Raw genomic sequence first — 18,325 nt, 5'->3', positions numbered from 1 at the left:
TCAGTCCACAGCAGAGACCTAGCTAAGACTTTTTTAATGTTAGCGTATTTAAAACTTTGTCTTCCTTGGGGCACCTGGGTGGTTGTCAGCTAAGCGTCCGACTCTTGATTTCAGTTCAGGTCATGATCTCATGGTTTATGGGATCAAGCCCCACACTGGACTCTGTGCTGTGAGCATGGGATTCTCTCTCCCTCTCTCTCTCTGCTCTTTCCCCACTTGTGCGCACTCTCGCTCTCTCAAAATAAACTTAAAAAAAAAAAAAAAAGATAAATATACTAGGTTCGTGTATGTCTTCAAAAAGACTAAGGAGACTCAAAGTATTTTAATTTATTATCTTCCTGATAACATGCACTCTTATTTGTACAGGTCTCCACTTAGGGTAAAAGAAAACAGAGGTCTGATTGCCACATTTTGATTCTGCTGTTACTACTAAACTGAGTGGCCCTGGGACCGGTTTCCTCCTCTTTAAAATAAGGACATAGTTTATTTAAAGTTCCTTTCAGCTCCCACATCCTATCTTTCCAATCATTCTACTCCATAAAGTTTAGTAACCTGGAATCCTCAGAGCATAGCATTATTTTATTAATGCAAATGTACTGCTTCCAACTTTATCTATGATTTCCCTCAAAACAAGACTAAACCTACAAAAGACACCCTAGCTATCATGGGTTATCTTGAACAGAGGTAGTAGTTTTAGAATTCATAATAATTCCTTTTGTTATCACTACAAAAGGAAATTTAAAATATAGTAATATATTTTAGGAAAATCAAATTTGAAGAGTAACTTCAATATATGAGGAAAAATTGTTTCCACTTGGACGGTGAAAAAACGTGAGTAGGGTTTGAATTACACATTGGTCCAATTCAGCAGACTTCAGAGGACCTGTTAGCAGAAGCAAGGAGCTGAATTAACCTACCACGTGGACCTTCCTGGAGTGCTGTGTGCCAGGCCCTCTGCTGGGGACTGGGAACTACGTTAAGACACTGTTCTTTCCATGTCCTTATTTTAGTATCTGTGAAGTATGCTACAAATAAGACCTTGATATCTACCATTAGGAAGAGACCAAACTTGGACAGAAACCTCCAGAAAGTAAAGCTCAATTTTTCTTTGTGGTGGGACGATTACAGATCCAGGAAATGTTGAGGTTACTTCTACACCAGGGGTTTCCTACTGTGTAAACCAATCCAACATGCACACCACCCACCAGTGTCTACATCCTCTCAATATAGCTGTCTTATTGTCTCAAGTCAGGCTTCATGGTTAACAAGTAGTCGAAATTTTTCTGCAGACTCACCGGTACTTGGCTTTATCTATCAATCGACAGTCCTCAACAAAATTAAAAACCAAAGCATAAAGGCATTCCACACCAGCAAATGACCATGAAACTGATGAGAGCAGCACACAGCTTCCTTCAAGAAGTGAGCATCACCATCCCAGTTAGGTCTAAAAGAAGCCCGATGACCACTTCTCTATTGTCCAGAAGCTCCCCTTGAATCGCCACAGTATCAAATCACATTCATTACTCAAGTGACACGCATAGAGTACTACGTGCACAGAACGGCCCTCAAAGGACAAATATGCCTTTGGATCTGGATTGAGATTAAGAAAATAAGGAATCCCAACTGAAATTCATGTACGAATGCCACAACTAGCAGAAATGGCTGAGCACCTTTGAAAAAGATCCCTACAGAAGTTAGAGGGTAAGATGTAAAGACACATGCCTTAAAGCAGATCAACCCAGACTTTGGTCCAAATTACCAAGACAATTTCCAAGATAACAAAGGAAAGTCAAGAAAAAAAAGAGACCATCCCCCATAAGACCTGAAAAAAGAAAGAGAAGACTCCAGTACTTCTCCAATAATCTTTGAAATTGGCATTCTATTTAGGCATTAAAGAAATTGTCTAAAAAGTTCCTTATGGATCTACAGCAGTAAGTCTGAACTTCTTTGGGATTTGTGAAGTTTCAAAATTCCTTTGAGAATCTGAAAAAAGCTATGAATAATGTATATACAACACAAACAAAATTTTGTATACAATTTATGGGTATCCCTGAAGTCCCTTCATTGGCCTCGTCTGTAAAAAGAAGCCAGACTGTCCAAAAACCACCACCATTTTTGATAATTATCTCAAAATGACTATAAGAGCTCTCCATGTTGCCAGGACTTCAAACTAGTTGGGACTAGGCACTCCCTGCTCTTCCCAGCTAAAGGACCTTCCCCTAAACCCAGCTTCCCATGGGACTAGTGGTTTCCTCCACAATGTTCCACAGGCTGCAGTCCCCCAATCCTGGGCGGCCAGCTTTCCTAGCCAAGTGTCATAAACAGTCAATATCCAAACCCAAACCACCTACTGCCCAAGAAAAACACAAACACTAAAGCAAATTGAATCCTGCTTTAATTGAAGCTTATGGAGTATAAAGTCCTACAGAAACATTACAGAGAATCTTCTGGGGAACAGGGATCACAAGAATCCCTGTAGAGAGGCAGATGAGAGTAATTCATGGCTCACCAAGACCTCCCTGTAATCAAGTTCCCAGAGTACCCAGAAGATCTCTTCACCATCTCAGTCCTGTTCCCCATCCTCTCCAATCTTGATTTCATTATAAGATAAAAGGGGCGATTGCATTTGAAATTATTCTGGCCTCAAGAAATTTAAAGACCTTTCAATGAGTAGAACATTCAAAACTTAAATAACTTCAACATGGAAACCAGCTGACCTTAACAAGTTACTTTGTTAGTGAATAGGAAATGAACTAAATCATCCTGGACATAATTTCATTAAGGCTTCAAACCATCCAGGAAAAAGCACAATTATACCATTTTATAATCCGAGTCTACAAAAAGTTTACTACCCAAATCAAGAAATGTTTGTGCCCACGGATAGCTTATTTCTAAAAGATCGCCCTCACTCCCCAAAATAGCCATGTGTCTCCACTCTTCTTTGTTCCCTTCTCCATGTCAAGAGTACCAACTTGCTTCTTCAGGAGGAATGCACAATCCACGATTATTTATGCAGTTAAGCCTGAAGAAGAAAATGCTGAAAAAATCTAAAAGGAAAGAAACAAGCTGGTGGGGAAGACAAATAAGAGGTTTGTTTCTAATTCATCTAAAACCCAAGACTTGCCTTTACCAGTCCTTTTCCCTGAAGTCATGTAGCTATTAGGGAGGAGAACCTGGACGTACAGTCTGCAAAGGAAAGGTAGTTGACAGATAAACTGCCCGTAGGTGACAGTCAAGGTGAGAAGAGGTAGAGGTTTGATGGTTACTGAATAGGTGCCTGTCTAGCCATTCCCTCTTCTTCTCTTGGCTTGGCTCAACCAATGTAGATGCGATGGAAATCATTGGCACCAAATGCAGCGTTACACTTGGGACATTTGCGCTGACGGGTGTCATAGCGTGTCTTCACACACTCAAAGCAAAACACGTGAAAACACTTGGTAAGTACGGCATCCTTTTTACGCATGTTGCAACATGGACAGGTCAGGCGTGCCTAAAAAAAAAAAAAAAAAGAAGCCAGAATCTGATCAACTATAAAAGTTTAAATGGCTGTCATATGTAAGCAAACAACCAACCAGGAAACCCACTAACCACTGCCAAGAGTGCCACTTCCCCACACACGTACAGTAAACCTTCCTTGGAGCGCCTGGGTGGCTCAGTCGGTTGAGTGTCCAACCCTTGATTTCAGCTCAGGTCATGATCTCATTGTTCATGAGACTGAGCCCCATGTTGGGCTCTGTGCTTACAACACAGGGCATGCTTGGGATTCTTCCTCTCCCTCTTTCTGCAGCCCCCCCCCCCCAATCTCTCTCTCAAAATAAATAAACTTTAAAATAATAAACTTTAAAATAAATAAATAAAATAAACCATCCTCTGGTTACCTTCATGTAAAGACCAGTATTTATTCTCCCACTCTATTAGCAGGCCACTTCAGGCCTGGACAAAACACAGAGAAATCACTGAGGCAGTTTTCCCAACCTTGTAATCCTTAATCTCCTCCATCAGGATCTCATCACATTTGGGTACATTGTCTGGTTTCTTTGTGGTCTCCAGCTTCCTTCGAAGTCTAGAGATGTCCTCCTGTGGTAAGACAGCATACCCATTAGACACACTCCCCAAGACCTGCCAATTTTGAGAGAAAATTGCTTCAACTTGAACTTTATGCTGTGGAAAGAAAGGATTTTCTGTCCTTTTCTGTCCAATTATCTTATAGGTATGCAGAGAACTGAACCTAGAACACAAAACCATCATCTTTTGTTCCAGAGCCCAAAACCATAATCTATTAGCAAACCTGAGTTGCACCTAACTATTATCAATTCAGTTCCATAAAAATACAGTCTAAGAATTAAAAAAAAAAATAACTTGATAAGTCAATTTTAAGGTAATTAGTTTCAAGCTGAAGGTAGACTGGATTAAAATAATTACAGATATATGGATAAGGATAGGAAGTCATCATTAGAATCATTTGACATGCCAAATACAGAACAATTATGGAATTTAAAAATCCTCTAATTTGATACACTGCTACTTTACAAATTCACCAATTCATTCATTTAATAAATATTTATTTCATCCCACCATGACAGGCTCTGGGGATATGACAGTGAAGAAAGCAGACTTGGTCTCTTCACTCAAGGAACTTAACAATCAAGCAGGAAACGACACACATTAGACCAATGACTCTTCATAACATGGGTCATTTCAGAGCTCAGGAAACACCTAAAAAGGTGAAATGTAAAGAAAGTATAATCACTCTTACCTGGGCTCGTTTGAAATTGAACATGTCCTTTTCTTTGGTGACACTGTTCTCCACAATCTCATCCTGAAAATCATGTAGCTTCTTCTGAGCCAATTCCAGTTGTGTTTTGAGGTCATCTGCAAGCTGGGCTGCCTCCATCGCCTAGGCGGGACGTACAAATCACATCACTTCATTGCTAGTGAGGCAAAACATTAACCCAGTCCAAGGAAGAAAGTGAACCTGTAATTTCATCAGTGTCCTACTTATTTGCTCCTGAGACCAATCATCACTTTAGATTACAGAGTAAAGCAATCATACCTTGCGTTTATTCATCTCTAAGGCTTGAGTCCTAAGACCCAGTTCCTTCTCCCCTGTGCCAATGTTGCTTTGTAACAGATGCTCCTTCTCTTCCAATTTCCTTACTACCTGTAACTGAGCATCAACCTTTGAAGGAAAAAAAAAAAAAAAATCAGATTTTTAACAAATACGGAAAAAAAAAAATTAACTGACTAGGTGCCGTTAGGCCTACGAAAAGAGTTTGTTAGAAATCTCAAGCCATCACTGTCTTTACCCATGAACCCTTCAAAAAGCATGCAAGACTACAATAATCAAAAGCTTCACTTTTCATGCAAAAAACCAAAAAACAAAAAAAATGCTGTTGATGATTCAAGCAAGAGTCTAAGAAACCACTGAAAATATTCTTCTCCAAATTGCCAAGAACAAAGGAAATTATATTTCTAGATATTCATCTCCTTCGGCCATACTAACTCTCCATGCCTGGCGATTCACATTAAACCACATAAACTACAGCTCAAACAAAAGCCCAGGTGTATCATTTTCAGAATGGCTAGAAGTTCTAAAGTAGTCTTTCTCTTGAAATTCACACACAAAATAGAATAAACACCAAAGGGTAAAAAGTAAAATCACACACCCGCGAACCCTCATCCCAACATCCAGAGGTAGTCAGGTAACCAGTGATAGTTCCTCACACAGCCTTCCAGAGAATTTATAAAATACACAGTACATACACACAAAGATGTACACATTTTTAACACAAAAGGAAAGGAAAATAAATCAATAATAACATTTTCCATATTAGCAGATCCACATCTGTTTTAACAGCTATACTGTACTCCTTTGCAGGGATGTATAATTTATTTACCAGAATGCTAACAAAGTACATTAAGTTGGGTTTTTTCTTATTAAAAAAATGCCGCAATAATCATTCTTTAATGCATGAAGAAAGTGCCCTACTTCAACAGAATTCAGGAAAGCCGAGTTACCTGAGTCTTTAAAGTCAAAACCTGGTCAGCCAGCTCCTCCTTCTCTTCTTTAAGTAACTTGTGGATCTGATTGGACTTAATACGTTCTGACATGAGCTTGAAATTTGCATCATCCTTCTCCCGCAACTGCTGCATTAAACGGATATTCTGCTCCTGCATGTCTTCAAAGGCCTGGCCTGTAACATCCATCTCAGAGAGGAGAGCCTCTTCCTCCTAAAATATGGAGGAAGAGGGGTGCCTGGGTGGCTCAGTCAGTTAAGCATCAGACTCTTGATTTCAGCTTAGGTCACGTTCTCAGGGTCCTGAGATCGAGCCCTGTGTTGGGCTGTGCACTGACAGACAGCATGGAGCCTCCTTGGGATTCTCTCTCCCTCTCTCCTTGTCCCTCCCCCACTCACACTCTCTCAAAATAAGCAAATAAAAACTTTAAAAAATTGAATAAATAAGGGGCACCTGGGTGGCTCAGTCCGTTAAGCTTCTGACTTCAGCTGAGGTCATAATCTTGCAATTCATGAGTTCAAGCCCTACATTGGGCTCTCAACTGTCAGCACAAAGCCCACCTCGGATCCTCTGCCCACCCCTCTGTCTGCCCCTCCCCCCACTCAAAAATAAACTCTCTAAATAAATACATACATACATAAAACACAGAGAAAGAACCCTTATGTTAATACAATCTTTTAACTCCAAAGAAATGAGCACTGGAAACTAAACTTTCCCAGTATTCGTTAAGAAATAAATTAACCTAGGGGCACCTGGCTGTCTCAGTCGGTATGGTGTGTGACTCTTGATCTCAGGGTTGTGAGTCTGAGCCCCACGTCGGGTGCAGAGATTACTTAAAATCTTCAGGGGTGCCTGGGTGGCTCATGTGGTTGGGCCACCAGCTCTTGATCTCAGCTCAGGTCTTTATCTCATGGTTTGTGAGATCGACCCCTGCATCGGGCTCTGTGTTGACAACATGAAGCCTGCTTAGGATCATCTCTCTCTCTCTCTCTCTCTCTCTCTCTCTCTGCCCCTCCCCCCCAGCTTATGCTCACTCACTCTCTCAAAATACATAAACTTAAAAAAAAAGGTAGACAAAAACTATACATACTACAATCTAGCAAACTGATCAATTAGCAGTTGGTTACAAGAACTTCTCTCATGATGAAACCTCACATTTTCTCATAGTTTTCCACCACTGTATCGATTTTAACTACAGAGACTTTCCAGTAGTACCACATAACAATCTGACAGGTGAATAACAGTCTCTAAAAATATTTTTCACTTACATTTGTTATTATAAAACTTTTTTTTAATGTTTATTTATTTTTGAGACAGAGGGAGACAGAGCGCGAGTGGGGGAGGGGCAGAGAGGGAGACACAGAATCTGAAACAGGCTCCAGGCTCTGAGCTGTCAGTACAGAGCCCGACACGGGGCTCGAACTCACAACCCATGAGATCGTGACCTGAGCCGAAGTCGGACGCTTAACCGACTGAGCCACCGAGGTGCCCCTACATTTGTTATTATAAATGAGACTGGACATCTTTTCAGATGTTGAAGAACTATTTGTATTCTTTTCTCTGAACTAGCCAGATCTTTTGCCTATTCTTCCACTAGGGTGTTGGGTTTTCTTCTCTATCATTTTTGGAGACTTTTCTATATAGTAGAAAGATAAGCTCTTTTGTGCTAAGAGTCAGAAATATATTTTCTCTGCTTATCATATATCTGTTGGCTTTGTTAATAGTGGTTTCTGCCACGTAGAAGTTTCATGGGTTTTCATAAGTCAAAATTATCAATTTTTTTCATATTTTTGACTTTTATTAATAGTTAAAAAGGTCTCTTCCATTCCAAATTTATAAAGGAATTTGTTTTAACTCTTATGGATTAATTTCTTTGATATTTTATCTGTGATCCATCTGGAAATTACCGCAGTATACAGTGTTCAAGTACATATCCAACTTTTTCCCAGTATTATTTTGCTTCTTTCTGCCCTGCCACATTTAGTAGTCTTTCTTTTCCCCCACTGACGTAAAACTGTATCTTTGGCACATTTTTATGAAATAGCCATGTTACTCTGGTCTATTTCTGGACTTTCTATTCAGTTCCAACAGTCTATTAGTCTCAAGGTACTTTATCTACTGAAACTTCATATTTTTACATCTGATAGAGATAGGAACTGCCACCCATCAACCCCACTGCTTTTCCTGACCTTTCTTGTTTACTTTTCCATACTTTTAAATCACTGTTTAAAAAATAGTAATAAACATAAACATATATATAATCTGTCTAGTACCAAAATAAAACCAAAAATACTGAAACAAAACCAAAAATTTAGTATTTTTCTTGGGATATTAAATTTACACATTAACTTAGGCACGATTAACATTTTTAAGATAAGGTATTCTATATAAAACACAGTATGACTCTCCACTTGTACTAGAACCTATAGCAGTACAATTTCCTGATAAGTTTTTTTCTTAAAAAAGAGCAATGGAGACAAATTGGCAATCAACAGATTTATGAAAAGCCAAAACCCCACTTTTTATAGAAGAAATGCATATGGGGGGGCGCCTGGGTGGGTCAGTCAATGGAGCATCCAACTTCAGCTCAGGTCATGATCTCACGGTTTGTGGGTTTGAGCCCCTCGTCGGGCTCTGCTGTCAGAGCAGAGCCCACTTTGGATCCTCTGTCCCTCTCTCTCTGCCCCTCCCCCACTCACATTCACTCTCTCTCTCAAAAATAAACACTACAAAAATTTTGTAATGCATATATGTTCTAATAAAGTTCATCTTCTCAAGGTACTTAATAATCAAGTCACCACTAAAACCACTTCACTTTGTCATTTTGCTATTTCTTAGAAACAGTGAAGCTGTTCCTCACAGTGAACATACATGGTTTTTCCATCTTTGGTTATCTTTATTACTCAAAGTTAATATAATTCCTTGAGACTTAAAAATAAATATACGTTCATGGTGAGTAGGGGAAAAGTCTCTCCAGTTCTAGGGCCCAGAGGACAACCACAGTTAACATACTGGTTACTTATTTATAACCTATTTGGGGGCATGTTTTTCTTAGTTTCAGATATTTGTAATCATAATGCATATAAAAATTTATATATCTATTTTTTCATTAATACTCACTATATCCCTGATTCCAGATCAGCAGAGGAAGGACAGATGCCCCAATAAACCATGTCTGAACAACTGGCTATCCATTTGAAAATAATAGGAAATTTCCTGCCTCACAAATATGTAAAACGAAATAACTGAAGAATGAAACACTTCAATGTAAAAACAAACATATGTGTAGGGTAAAAGACATTCACAGAAAGAAAAGACTAGAATGAAAGCGCAAATTTCACTGTCAATAACTTAGCCGTCAAGCAACATTTACTGAAAAACCTAACTAAAGAGCGTGCACCCACCTGCTTGGCCATGGCCAGCTTCTTCTGCAGGTACTCTATCTGCTCCTCCACTGCCCGGATCTTCCTCAAGGCATCCTCATCAGCCATCTTCTTATTCTCCTTTCTCTCCTTATCCTCTAGATCCCGGAGTCTTTGCCTCAGGTCTTCCAACTAGAGAAAGTAAGGAATCGCACACACAAAAAGAAGAGGCTATGATACAATGTCAAAGTTCAGTTAATCCCGTGCACAGATGGAGGGCCCCAAACCGGGAAAACCTTGGCCAAACCGGGAAAAGAGACAAAGGGTATCCTAGTGCACCCATCACACTTCACACACTTGTACACGCACCGCTGGTGAGGAGCACACGTGCACCTTCCCTCGGGATGGTGGCTCTCACCATTTGTTCTTAAGGCCCCCAAATTTTAAGAGAATAAGACACTCTTCCCAAAAATAACCAGAGAAGAGACTCACCATAACAATGATTTATATGGGAAAGAGGTACTAAAAAAGTCTGAAAAGGTTACTCCTATTCCCAGAAATTCTGATATACCTTACCACCTAGTGGAGAGTACAGAAATCTATTTTAGATGGTCCCTGAAAGGGAAGAAAATCCTGAGTTTTAAACACTAACTTTAAAGATGAAGAAAGAAAACTATATCCTTCAGAAATGTGAAGGAAAATCCCACAAATGAAGATTCTAACCAGAATGACAGGTAATGGGAGACTAGATTACCTCCGCCTTAGACTTCTTCTCAGCTGCCATTAGCTGAACTTTGTCTCTCTGTTCCTTTGGGGCAGAGCGGTACATATCTAGCAATAGTTTCATCTCCTTTTGGCTCTCCTGTGCCTTCCTATGAGGAGGGTGATAGAGGGAGGGGGATGGTGCAATGAGAAAACAAAGGACATCAGAGCAAGGGAATTTTGAATTGAGCAAAATATTTTATAACCGTTCTATGTACACCTTACGTCACAGATCTGAAAGATAAAACTTTCACACAGACCGTCAGGAGACTTGTGGATACACTCAGAAACTACAGAAAAGCAAGCTGGATAATGGAGTCATTTCTCCCTTCACACCACGTTCTCCAACATAAGTTATAAAATACATGCCGTGGCCCTAATTAAATAGGCAAAATTCTGGTGCCCCACTCTTAGAAACTGACATTTCTAAGGTCCAGGAACATATTTTAAAGAAGTCATCCAGGTGATTCCGATACCACACTTAAAAAAAATATTTGCCTTAAAGCAATTAAGAGGAAGGAAGAAAAAAAAAGGGGAGAAAACTAGATCTGATAGTGGACTGATTAGCCATCAGCTGAAGGCTGAAACTTCCACCTCTTACTAAATTATCAGGCCTCTTACCTATACTTTTATATACCAAAGAAGTTCAAATGTTTTGAGCACAGTTGTCCTTCAAATCCAAGTATCAGTAAAGGCACAACCACAACCATTGGGAGGCAAGGAATAACCAGATCTACCAGAGAAAGTATTGGTTATGCAGGAAGAGAAGGGGCAGTATGTGATATTACGTTGGGTGTTTCATTAACCACAAGGTTCGTCTTACCATTTCAACGCCTGCAGGAGTAAACCTCCTAAGAAATCTCTTTAATGATCTGATACATACACAAACCAGCTAACTGCCAGGCAAACAGATCAATATTGCTCAAGTTACAGTGATACAAACTCAACCCAGTATAATTTAAATTAAAATTCATGCCGGCAAGCTGCCAGTAATTAGTTTCAATAATTCTCATGAGTATTACTTAAGTCATGACACACTGCCCCTTAATTTGGAATCATGAAGAATGAGGCTACAGCTGCAGCGTTTACGGAGACCCGACCGCTGAACCCGACTACATGGTAGCCCATGCAAGCCACCTGGGCTGTACACTTGATCGAGAACTAAGATCATAATTAACTGTGCATTTAGTTACACCCAAAATATTATAATGATCTGTAAGCCAGGCCATCAACCCAACATTTCATGCATGATGTCCTAACCCTAGCTTCTGAGTCAGAAACAGATACTTTAAATTCTGTTCTTACTTGAGTTCAATCTTCAATTGTTTGATAACTTCTGCTTCCTTTTTCCTTCCATCATCATGTTTCCCTTTCTCTTTGTCCTTAGCAGAGTCTCTTTCTTTTTCTGACTCTTTCAGTTTCTGCTTCTCTCGTTCTCTCTCCTTTTCCTTCTCCCGCTCTCTTTCTCGCTCCCTCTCTTTCTCCCTCCTTTCTCGTTCTCGCTCTTCCTCATCCCGTTTGGACTTAATTTCGTTGACTTCCTCCTGAGATGCCTTTGATGCAGAGGACTGGGCAGATAAGTCCTCAGGATCTTGCTTCAGCTCCGTGGGCTCGTCCTTCGGGTCCTCAGTACTAGACTGAGACTGCAGGAGGGCACTGCCGCTGCGCAGGCGCGTCTAGGGGACAGAGGCAGAAAGCAGCACATCACCTGTGGCAGCCACACTCCTCTCCTCACTCAAAACCAGCTCTCCAAACTCAACAGCAAACCACACTCATTCTGCACTTCCTGGTTACCTTGTTCAGGTCAGACTGGGCTTCTCTCAACTTCCGCTTATACCTTAGGACCTCCCCTTTCAGCTGGTGATTGTGATTCTGGAGGCTACTGATGAGGTGGCGCATCTCCCGGTTTATGGGGCCTTAGATACAGCAACAGCAATGTTAGCAAGAACTCTGATAAGGAAAAAGGCACAAGGATAGAAAGCGCAGTACCATCAGGGACCTCTGAGAAACTGGGAAAATTACCAAAAGCAAGATTCCTTCTCAGAAGAGGAAAACAAAACTGGCCAATCTTGAAAAACAAACACCCAGGCTGTGAGCCAAAATGAATTACAGTGATTTGATTTAAGGTTCTTTGGGACACCCGAGCCCCATTCATACCAACAAATCCAGGGAACCACATTGTGTTTTTCAAGGAAGGCGCTTGCAGCAAACCGCAGGATGGAGCGAGAATAATTATACCTGCTTGTTCGTTGGCAGCAAGGGTCTGCTCAAACTCTATCCTCAGCATTTCATACTCCTTGCGGACTTGGGCCAGAGTATCTTCCAGCTGGATCACTTCGGTCCTCAGCTTCTTATGAAGACTAACCTCATCTCGCTACACCCAGAAAAAGGACCCAATCAAAAATTCTTATCAAAATGTGAAGACATCATATCCTGTTACTAGGTTTCTTAATTTTGACCGATCTAAGAAGAAGAAAAGGATCTACTAGAAGGGATTACTCTGAAAAGTTCCAACTCAGTCGATATTTAATGAGCACCAGGCAGCTACAAAGACTGATTTGCAGACTGGCAGGATATTAAAGAAATAAAGGACATGCCTCCTCACTCTGAGAACGTAGTCATTTACTTGGAGTACTAAACAATAAAACAGTACATAAACATATGTAAGGCAAGACATTAAATTCGATTCTTTTGGCAGACATAGAGTAAGAGACCAACTACTACAAACCTTACCTTAACGACTGTGGAAGATACAGAAGCGAACACGTGAATAAGCTGCCTTAAAAAAAAGCATTCACATTTGCCCTTGCATGTCATAACGGCTTGTACGTTGGCCCTCGCATGCTAGAAAGGCTTGTAAAGTGAGGCAGCTTCCACCCACTTCTCTCTCCCATTCACATAAGGCTCTAGCCATTCTACACTATTTTTAAATCTGCTCTTTTCACTGCTGGAAATGCCCTTCTCCTATTTTTTTCTATCAGCAAACTTAAGATTCACACTTCACTTTGGCAAGTGGAATCAGGAAGTCTCCACAGTCAAATGAGATGCTCTGTCTCCTTAATCACTGCCTCTCCTGGCCATGCCTCTGTTGTACCTGCATTCTAATGGACTATACTCTCCCCACCAGGCTGTATGATCTCTCACGTCAGGATGCCCACCATCTAGCAGAGTAAAGACCTACGGCCCGTCTATACATGTTTGCTGGAGGAGCAGTAATTGCTTGCAAGGGGGAAAAATTATAAAATTTATGAGGCAGGAAAGCTGATGCGCAAAAGACAAAGCTGGGCTGCTACCTCGATGAGCTCAACTTGGCGCTGGTGGGTCCCCCTGGTGCCATGCAGCAGAGTCCGGGCCTCGTCCAAGTGCGCTTTCAACTGTAGGCTCTCGTTGTACAGGACGGAGAACTGTGACTGCATACAGCGGTATTCCGGAGTCTCCTTAACCGCCTCTTCCACCGCACTCCGCAATTCCACCTGAGGGGCCCGAAGACAAGTCAGAAGCACAATCTAGCGTCTGTGCCCCACACACTAGACAGGAAACAAAACCTTATAGTGATGTCCTGTGCGACTGAGACAAGCTTTATGAAGATTCTGGATTATATCTCCACTCTTCTAGTTCTGTAAAATCTGCATCAAATTAAACTGTCCAGGAGGTTAACACCAGGGACCTCTAGTCTCCACCCAAGAATTGTTTTAATTGATATGTGTTTTACACTGTGTGTCAGCCTACACCCAAGGACACTAGAAGAGCTCTCTGAAATCTGTCAGATGTAGAGACACGGAAAACCCAGGATGTTTGTTTTTAACAAATAATTGAGAATTTCTGTCATTAACTTGTTCTCTTTATTAACAGTCTGAGAGATATATTTTGACATTGTATCAAAAATAGTTAGGCTTCTCTTAAGCAATGGTTTGCTTGAATTACCCAAACACTTCAATTAATTTAAGTCAGGTTGGTTTTTTTCTGTTTTTTTCACTTCAAACATCTTTATTCATATATTTACCTAGAAACAAGTCAAATTGTAAAAGACACGTGGCTATGACTGAAAGAAGGGTAGGAAGACTCTTAGAATTCACTTTCTTTCCCCAAGAACCCGGGAAGAGAAAATTTTAACAGGCATGTTCAAAAACCAACAGAATCGGTCACTGATCGTTTCTCTGCTCTGGCGGCTAGAAATTGCACAGGCAAACCGTGTGACCCACATTTCGCAATTCGTAACACGTGAGCAGCCTACCCTACTATAGTATGTACATGCTCCTTGCATATATCTTGTATACAAGCCCCATTTTGTAAACTCCATTTTGGATCATCACCTTAGTTTACCCTACTCCTCATTTTTCTCAACAATTCCTAAGTTAGAGCACTTTGATTCAGTTTATATATCTTTGGAAGTTGCTTGAAATCCTTTGCAGAGCAAGGAGTGGGGGGGTCCAAATAGTAAGTAAATAAGTAGACCCACCAACAAAACTTACATCTTTCTCTTCCCTCATAAATTATGAGAGCTCACCAGTACATATGTGAGTTGATCAGCAAAACGTTTCATGGTACTGCCTTTCAGAGACGCATCTCCTACCTTCAGCTTTTCATTTTGTGTAGTGACCTCCTCGAAGTCTTGCCGAAGTTTCTCCAGCTCACAGTGACGGTTCTGAGCCAACTCTTTGTTCTCCTCAAGCTCTGCATTCATTTCCTCAAACTGGAGAAAAGAGGAAAATCACAAAATAAGCATAAAAAAGAAAGAATTTTTAAATCATTCCCATTCCTAAGCTTCCACCTTCACTGATCCATTCTTCTAGCAAAACCCCATTGCCTCTTGTAAACCCCTAAGTACCTCGCACAACACCTGACACTAGGTAGGAAATGTGACCTGAGTGAGTCACTGATTTTACCTTCCGGGCATTGATAGTGATTGTGCCACCATAGAGACTGCTCCCCGCTCCATAGACCTTATAACCTTTCGAATTCACCTATAGGAAGGACAAAGATTCTTTAGTGAGAGACCCTAAGATTTTAGTCTGATAACCAAAGCACTTTCAAAAGAGTCCATTGTATCCCCAGGTATTACTACCCCAGTCCATCAACCCCTTTTTTTTTTTTTTAACATTCATTTTTGAGAGAGACAGAGTACAAGCAGGGGAGGGGCAGAGGGAGACAGAGATACAGAAGCCAAAGCAGGCTCCAGCACCTGAGCTGTCAGCACAAAGCCCGACGCGGGGCTCGGACCCACAAGATGTGAGATCATGACCTGAGCTGAAGTCGGACACTTAGCCAACTGAGCCACCCAGGTACCCCGAAGTCAGTCCTTTCTCAGTAGACTCCTTAAAAATGATTCTAGTCTCTAAACTATGACTGAAAGAGCACTTGCCCGTTCTAGGACTTCTGCTAAGTGTCGGTTGAGTCGCTGTTCCCTCTTTCGGATTTTGTCAATATCCCACTGCAGGTCATCGATCATGGACTCCAGGACAGAAACTCGTGACTCAGCTGTCTCCACTTTACTCTGCAACTTGGAGAACTACATCCCAAAGACAGGCATTCAGAAAAATAAAGCCAAAAAAAGACCAAGTTAGGAAAGGAATGCCTTACATTACTACTGTACATCCCAAATCTCACAAAATTAACCCCTGCTTATGTATCATTATAGACGAAACTGAAATAGAGGATGCTTTACCCTCTTTCCAATGCATGAGTATAAAAATGAAATCACAGATTCCTTTAACCGTTCCGGGTCAGTTACAATCATGAAAACTGTAAAGGTCTCTAAGAACTCTCACTCTCATAAGGGAAAGACCACTTGGGATGCAACAATTTTTCTACTTCTGAGAAGCACCAGTTCCTTCTATAGACCACAAACCATCAGAAAATGTGTTATCTTTAAAGAAGCAAATAGTAATTTCTTTGATTTTACCAAGTATTTTCAGAGATAAAAATTCAAATATATATTCAGAAGACAGCTATCTTTGCTCCCAACTTTCCCTTTCCACATTCCCACAAATGATAAACCAAAGGGAATGAAAGGAAAATGTCCATTCTCTTTTTTAAGCTGACCTCAGGGAAATCTTGAGCCAGACACTCTAAAGATACAAAAACCTGTTTTTCTTTATTTGGGCACTTTGCACCAGCTAATGCTATTTTTATTAATTTTATTTTTTTAATTTACATCCAAATTAGTTAGCGTATAGTGCAACAATGATTTCAGGAGTAGATTCCTTAATGCCCCTACCCATTTAGCCCATCCCCCCTCCCCAACCCCTCCAGTAACCCTGTTTGTTCTCCACATTTATGAGTCTCTTATGCTTTGTCCCCGTCCCTGTTTTTATATTATTTTTGTTTCCCTTCCCTTATGTTCATCTGTTTTGTCTCTTTAAGTTCTCATATGAGTGAAGTCATATGATATTTGTCTTTCTCTCACTAATTTCACTTAGCATAATACCCTCCAGTTCCATCCACGTAGTTGCAAATGGCAAGATTTCATTCTTTTTGATTGCTGAGCAATACTGTATTGTATATATATATACACACATCTTTATCCATTCACCCATCGATGGACATTTGGGCTCTTTCCATACTTTGGCTATTGTTGATAGTGCTGCTATAAACATGGGGGTGCATGTGTCCCTTCGAAAGAGCACACCTGTATCCCCTGGATAAATACCTAGCAGTGCAATTGCTGGGTCATAGGGTAGGTCTATTTTTAGTTTTTTGAGGAATCTTCATACTGTTTTCCAGAGTGGCTGCACCAGCTTGCATTCCCACAGCTAACGCTATTTAATACTTTAATTACAATGCTATCACATGCTCGCGTTAATCTACACATAACCTTTGTACTGGTTGAAAAACATGTCCCCCAAAATCTTTGATATTCCTCCCATCAAGAGGTGGTGGCACTGTCTCCTCCCCCTGAATCTGGGTCAACTTTAGTGACCCAATGAAAATGATGCAGAGGCTACATCTGAAAGGCCATGCAGGTTCTGCTTTATGTTCTTGGGACATTCATTCTCTGGAAGACGACAGCTGGCATGTAAGAAGACCCACTACCCTGAAACTGCCACGTGGGAGAGGCAACATGCAGATGTTCCAGTGAAGAGCCTAAGGTGGGCTCCCACCCAACTGGCAGGTAATAGCAGCCAGCCACAAGAGCCACTGTGGACATCAGCTCAGTTGAGCAAAGCACTGTCTCTCTCCAGCTTAGTAATGCTAAACGAGATTGGTAAAGGGCCAGAAGAGGTGGACCTTCTCGTTTTGGTTGTACCTAGTTTATACCTTAAACATGACAGAAAGTTATTCTATTTCTCCACTACACTCCAATCTAATTTATAAGCACTGCTATACTCTAACCCTTTTGAAGGCTGATGAGGATCTACACGTATCGATAAACTTCCCAGACGATTCTCATACAAGCAGCCAGCATGGACCCTGGCAATGGAGTTTACAAAACAAGGGAATAAAGAACATGGGCTCTGAAGTAAAACAGACCTACATCCGAATCACACAGTTCAATTTCTTTGTGTGCTCAGAACAGTTACCAACCTCCTTGAATTTGTTCCTTAAGAGCAAGATAGGAGTTGTCTGACCATCAGAGATAATACTCATCAAGTGCTTAAGTGCTAGCCACTAGGGAGATGTTAACTACTAACCTACCAATAAGCGAAAGAATTGGGTGGTCAAACTAAAGTAGGTCAAATTTCAGCAGAATATCCTTTGAACTAAACCAAAATGATAATCAGGACTGGCAGAAAAATCTTTTAAGGGCTATTATCACTTTACCTCAATCACTGTGTGTGTGTGTACGCACACGCACACACAAATAAGTAAATACCCAAATCTTGACACAGTTTGGTCGTGGCACTACGCGTACCCAAGTTTGGCTGGAAAATCCACATTTCTCAAGCTCCCAGGATACCATCAATATAGTAGTTCGTACTGTCCATTCTCAGATGAATTTCTACCAACCCATTCCTCAGTAACATTGCACATGATCTTTTTTATTTGGGGTAATTCGTTATTTGGGAATTTGGTGCATTGTTTCACAAAACCTCTTATGATGGTATTTCTTCTTAAAAACGAACACTGTACACTGCTAGGAATTTATCCAAGGGATACAGGAGTACTGATGCATAGGGGCACTTGTACCCCAATGTTTATAGCAGCACTCTCAACAATAGCCAAATTATGGAAAGAGCCTAAAC

The 18,325-nt window shown here is 40.8% G+C and overlaps 1 protein-coding gene across 1 annotated transcript in view; it reads right to left on the bottom strand.

Annotated features, from left to right (window-relative positions):
• Positions 1 to 312: 312 nt before the first annotated feature.
• The window catches only part of RNF20 (ring finger protein 20), a 29,444-nt gene continuing 11,431 nt past the window's right edge, over positions 313 to 18,325 (bottom strand). The window contains exons 7-20 of the mRNA XM_049635318.1: positions 15,505 to 15,651; positions 15,029 to 15,106; positions 14,716 to 14,835; positions 13,436 to 13,615; positions 12,381 to 12,516; positions 11,937 to 12,058; positions 11,448 to 11,818; positions 10,135 to 10,252; positions 9,423 to 9,572; positions 6,019 to 6,231; positions 5,054 to 5,179; positions 4,757 to 4,897; positions 3,976 to 4,077; positions 313 to 3,490 (exon numbers count right to left, since the gene is read on the bottom strand). Of these exons, the coding sequence (XP_049491275.1) occupies positions 3,314 to 3,490; positions 3,976 to 4,077; positions 4,757 to 4,897; positions 5,054 to 5,179; positions 6,019 to 6,231; positions 9,423 to 9,572; positions 10,135 to 10,252; positions 11,448 to 11,818; positions 11,937 to 12,058; positions 12,381 to 12,516; positions 13,436 to 13,615; positions 14,716 to 14,835; positions 15,029 to 15,106; positions 15,505 to 15,651 (2,181 nt within the window). The 3' untranslated portion in view covers positions 313 to 3,313. The remainder of the gene's footprint in view (positions 3,491 to 3,975; positions 4,078 to 4,756; positions 4,898 to 5,053; positions 5,180 to 6,018; positions 6,232 to 9,422; positions 9,573 to 10,134; positions 10,253 to 11,447; positions 11,819 to 11,936; positions 12,059 to 12,380; positions 12,517 to 13,435; positions 13,616 to 14,715; positions 14,836 to 15,028; positions 15,107 to 15,504; positions 15,652 to 18,325) is intronic.

Source organism: Panthera uncia, chromosome D4, assembly GCF_023721935.1.
Source record: "Panthera uncia isolate 11264 chromosome D4, Puncia_PCG_1.0, whole genome shotgun sequence".
Lineage (NCBI taxonomy): Eukaryota > Metazoa > Chordata > Mammalia > Carnivora > Felidae > Panthera > Panthera uncia.
This window is presented reverse-complemented; position numbering and strand designations above follow the sequence as displayed.